At 41.0% G+C, this 5,064-nt stretch overlaps 1 protein-coding gene across 1 annotated transcript; it reads right to left on the bottom strand.

Annotated features, from left to right (window-relative positions):
• Window positions 1-299: 299 nt before the first annotated feature.
• LOC134530554 (uncharacterized) lies at window positions 300-2,433 on the bottom strand. The gene is made up of 2 exons (XM_063365480.1): window positions 2,172-2,433; window positions 300-640 (listed from the first exon to the last, which is right to left on the bottom strand). Exons 1-2 carry the CDS (start codon window positions 2,393-2,395, stop codon window positions 421-423), a joined length of 444 nt encoding a protein of 147 aa, XP_063221550.1. The 5' UTR covers window positions 2,396-2,433; the 3' UTR covers window positions 300-420.
• Window positions 2,434-5,064: the final 2,631 nt, after the last annotated feature.

Here is a 5,064-nt window from a genome sequence, read left to right as displayed (position 1 = left end):
AATTTGCGGTAAAATTTCCATACATTTTACTAACTCAATGAAAATATATTTGTGTGTGTATATATATATATATATATATATATATATATATATATATATATATATATATATACACACACACACACACCTACAACTTAACGGGCGTATACATTAGTCGTAGGACATTAGTCGTAGAAATGTTTACGAAGTATTTTTTAAATTTTTTTCGTGATTAACCTGCAGCCGAGGTTTGTCGACTAAAATGTATATGGTGCGCGCGACCAATTTAATTTCTCACTACAGAATAAAATTCGTAAAAATACGTAGCCAATTGTAACATTTTTAAAAGAAAAGAAACTGAAAGAATATAAAAACCACTCGCACTCCGGTTTGCTGCGCGACCAGAATGGCGGGGCAGAGTGAGGGGCGAGGGGCGAGGCGTCATGGTTCCCGCAGCAACTCGTCGAGTCTCCTGCGCTCTGGAGGCGTGAAGGGGTCTCGGAACTGGGGCAGCTGCGGCCCTGGCGCGCTGAAGATGGCCTGCACTCTCACCCCGTCCAGCGCCCTCCTCTGCAGACTCGCCGTGGTGTCGACCGAGCGCCGCAGCAGGCGCTGGTAGTCCTCGTAGCTCTTGTTGTACCTCTGCGCGCACACCGCGAAGCTGCAACACAGTGCTGCCAACCATAGCTATTTCCTCTGCACTGTAGACGGGCGGCTAATCACAACAGTGAACAAAATGCGCCAAAGATGGCCGTGCCTTTGCACGGCCATTAAATTTTTACTGCCAATTCTTCTATGTATTTATTACTTGTTTTTAATATTCTACAAGCCTTTTGCCTTACTGCGCTCTCATTGAATAAATGATTTCCTTCCTGATTGATTTAGAGCCACATATAGCGGGCGCGTGCTGTGCCACTGTGTACATCGAGTTTTAGACAGTAGCGATAAGTTGTCTGTTTACCTTGTCGGTGAGCGCAATTCTCCTCTCGTCCTTTCACGAGGTTACACGTGATTGCTAGCAATGATAAATACTTTGGGATAATGTTTTACAAAACCTACAAAAATGAGTGAGCGTTTAGATTAGGCGAAGAATGATGAAGCGCACGAAAGTTGTTTTAATTCAAGAACTACGCTGTTGCACTTATTTATGCACCCTCACACTTCTCCTCTTGATTTATCTCTTTTTCTCAGTCTCGCTACCTTTTGGTGCTAACAAGTTAACTATTTCTATGATCTTTTGTTACTCTAGTCTTTGCAGTGATTAATGATGATATCAGTTTCTGCTGCCCTTGGATGCAGGCTGATAACTTGGAGTATTGTTACGAGAACACTAGTGATGAGGCCGGCCAGCGGGAGAGGTGCGATGCAGGTAGCGCCCGTCCCTCTGCGGTAATCCGACCAGGAGCGGCACCTCTCTCCCTGTCTCTCGAAGGTTTGGCTCGTTTCCAGAGCCCCGTCTGCGCGAAGTGGCGTAACTAGGACGCCACTGTTCTCGGAGCTTCGAGTGTTAAGCCGGGGATTGTGATGACGCGACACGTCGAAGGGCTGCGGGACCTTTCCAAAGCGGGGCTGAGAGGTGTATAAGTTCGGGGGATGACCCGCGAGGGCAGTGAGGTGGAGAGGGCGAGTGACCCCTTGGCAAGCGATAGCGGGCGTGAAGCGGCGAGCTTCGTGCTCAGTGTGCGAAGACCAGAGCATCCGGGACGGTGTTGTGTGCGCGGTGGACGAGTGAAGTGTGCGAAGCGTTAAGAGACGAACTGCAAAGATAGCCACTGTCGAGCCAAGCTCCAGTGGGAAGAGTAAAAAAAAAAAGAGTAAACAACATTTAGATTGTTGTAATTTAAAAAAGAGCGTGATTATTGGTTAATAAATGAAACCATACTTAATTAATCGGGCTTTCCTTTACGTATCTGTATTCCCAAAATTTTAAAAATATTTATACATTTATTTTAAAGTTTTAATTATAATACATGTCGTTTATACAATAAAAATAACCCACGTCTTACGACTTTGCGATATTTCAGGGTTTAGTGTGCTTTTTTTTAATTTAGTCCAAATATTAAATCCTTACTTGATCATAATACAGTGTTTACAAGCGACCTAGACACATCACGGTCAAACCTGTTGCTGTAGCCGGTCCAAGTGGTGCTGGCCTGTTGGTTGGAGGACACTGCGAATGTGCAGGTACTCACTACGGTAGCGCCAGGTTGGTGTAACTGGGGTGCAAGGTGGTATCACTGCGACCCAGCTCCGGGTACTCCCGCCACAGCTCCGGTATGTATCGCCTGGACTTGGCTGCTCGAGCCTCGGTGGCTCCGTCGCTCGCGAGGTCCATGTTGCTGTCCATCGTGTCCAGCCCAGCGGGTGCCGACACAGTCCGCCTGTTGCTCGCAACGGCCAATTTCCCCGCAATCATAAATTCATATAAACGTGCAATTTCTATAAACACGAGTAAAGTGTAAACATTGTCTGCTGTTTCCACAGAGAAACGGCGTTTGACGTACGTTTAAAATACAAATAACTTGCTTTTATTTAGTATCATAAACAATAAACATTAAACAAATTATATAATTTTCTTAAAGTGAATCACTTAAGGTGGATTTTTAGTATTAAATGTTTAGCTCAAAGTTACACCCAAAGAAGTAAGTTTTTTTTTATTCATAAGCTTCGACTCATCAACGTGTGACATACAGTGTGACATGTGGGGTTATGCTTCACGTGTACGTGGTATTACTCATCTCTAGAGGAGAATATCGTGGATGGCAAATGGCTGGGATCCAGTATCATTTTTAAATTCTGCGGATTGCAATAGGAGCGCATGTAGAAGTGCATAGTCTTAATTAAAAAAAAAAACTTTTAGTTGTTTAAAAATGCAGCAAACCACGGGGTTCATTATCTTTTTTTTTTTTTTTTTTTTTTTTTTAAATAAAACTAAAATTAGTGTGTTTCGTGTGAACAAAGTGAACTATTTCTAAATCCAAAGATAACTGAGCATCTGAGGCAGGAAATATGTCAGAAAATGGCACGATATTCACGATGTTTGTAACACAAAGCAGGCATATATATGTCAAGAAACACCGACAAACTAGTGTTCACAGAATCTGACAATGACAGACTGTCTTGGTTGCTAGATACATTCCTGCCCTACATGGAAAATATCCAAAAGTCGAGCGATTTATGAGGTCTATAATGTATATATAATTTTGAAGACAATAATGGAACATTAAAATTTATGTGATGCCGAGCCTTAAATTAGTGAGTTACGTAATTTCACGTTGTTTTGGTTTTTGTGTTTTGCAGAAACTCCAGTAACGCTGCAAATCGCGTCCTTAGCTATGATTGCTGGGTACTTGGTACGGGTTGCAGAAGAAAATTTTAACTGTATCTATTGCCTAGAACAAAGTGATGTTACATAGACAGTGCTTCTGTAATGGTACTGCGCATTCAAAATTATGGTACATTGGCAAAAAAAATATGGTACATAAAAATGTCTAATATCAAAATTTTGAGTTTTCATTGCTCAAGACATGATTGAATTTTACACTAATGATATAAAAAACCTATAAATGGTATAAATATATATGTGTAAATTAGCTCATGCTTTTAAAATCACAAAATTACGAACGTTTGGCACTGAAACACTGGCACAATGATTATTCACTATCAGAATTAAAAGAAAATATGTCTGTGACAGTTGGTGTGTTATCGTATGTAGGATGTTCCTTGGAATCAGATTCGGGATACAGGTGTGTTGCTGTCATTCTCTTCAACATATCGTCAGATGGCTGGAAATAACTGCAGCAAGCACCAGTTTTTTCTTTCACACACTGTGATGCTAGCACAATTCCATTAACAGTCTCTATTAGAAGTCAATTCCCGTCCCGGTCTTGGTCTTGATGAGATTTATCTTACTAAATATGCGCTTACAATCAGCATTCGAGTGGGGAAGAGATAATACCATGAGAGTAAAATTAGGCAATGCTGTATACAAAACATTCTCATGTTCATTCTTGAATTTCAGCAAATTATCCCAGAACTTGTCAGGTTCTTCCTCTTTAGCGATATCATCTGCTAAAGTTTTGAATGGTAGGCGCCTCCATTCATCATCAATTTGTTGCATTTCGCACATCTCCACAGGCTTTGATCTCTTTACTTGGTTTGCAAGATCCAGAAGATATGGAGTTGTAATGCGTTCCTTCTGCGACAAAGCTTTCTTTGTGTGCAATACAGAAATGGAATCATACATGGGATCTACAAAATCAAATCGTCGTTTTATTCCTTGACACCCTTTCATGAGGAAGTCTCGACATTTCGTCCGTAAGTTTTAGATCAGATCGGGCCTATCTTGAACACTTTGCTTATTTATTTCTGTCATCACACCTACACCAAGATAGATGTTTTGAAGTTGCCAAAAACGCTGTTCAGACTCCGGACAGATAGACCACAGAGGTGTGTGTGCCACATAGTCTTGTTCCATATATGCACAAAGTAATTCCCGGTAGGAACTTGCCATCTTCTCTTTTATAACAGTAAGTAGTACTTTTTCAGACTGGAAGTACTTATTCACTGAAACAAACTTTGGAAGTACCCACTTCAGGAAAAGATAAAACAATTTCATGAATGGGTCCCGGAGAGCATCGAATATTTCTTCGGCAGAAATGGTACGGTCTTCTTGCCACTTATCTGAAAAAAATAAAAGCAATACATCCCATTGTTCTATTACCCTCTCCACTACAGCAAACAAAGACAGCCATCTAGTTTGTGCAGGGTGTAATAACTTTTGCACCTTGATTTCCATAAATTTTTGGAACTCTGAAAGTTGAGATTGCCGTTTTGCACTGCATTTCATGTAGTTGTATATATTCCTTGCGAGATCTTCACATCTACGTGGCAGACATTCACATGCTTCACTTGCACACCGATGAAGAGAGTGGCAAACACATTTCATTACAATGATCCCCGGACAAGATTTTTTCAAACGACTTGCCACCGAATCATGTTCGCCAACCATTGTTGAAGCAGAATCTGATCCAAAACCGATTTTTTTTTCATTTGGAATGCAATAATCAGAAAAAGATTTCATTA

This window comes from Bacillus rossius, chromosome 3 (genome assembly GCF_032445375.1).
Source record: "Bacillus rossius redtenbacheri isolate Brsri chromosome 3, Brsri_v3, whole genome shotgun sequence".
NCBI classification, from domain to species: domain Eukaryota; kingdom Metazoa; phylum Arthropoda; class Insecta; order Phasmatodea; family Bacillidae; genus Bacillus; species Bacillus rossius.
The sequence above is the reverse complement of the archived record's forward strand: the minus strand, read 5'-3'. Positions and strand labels throughout refer to the sequence as shown.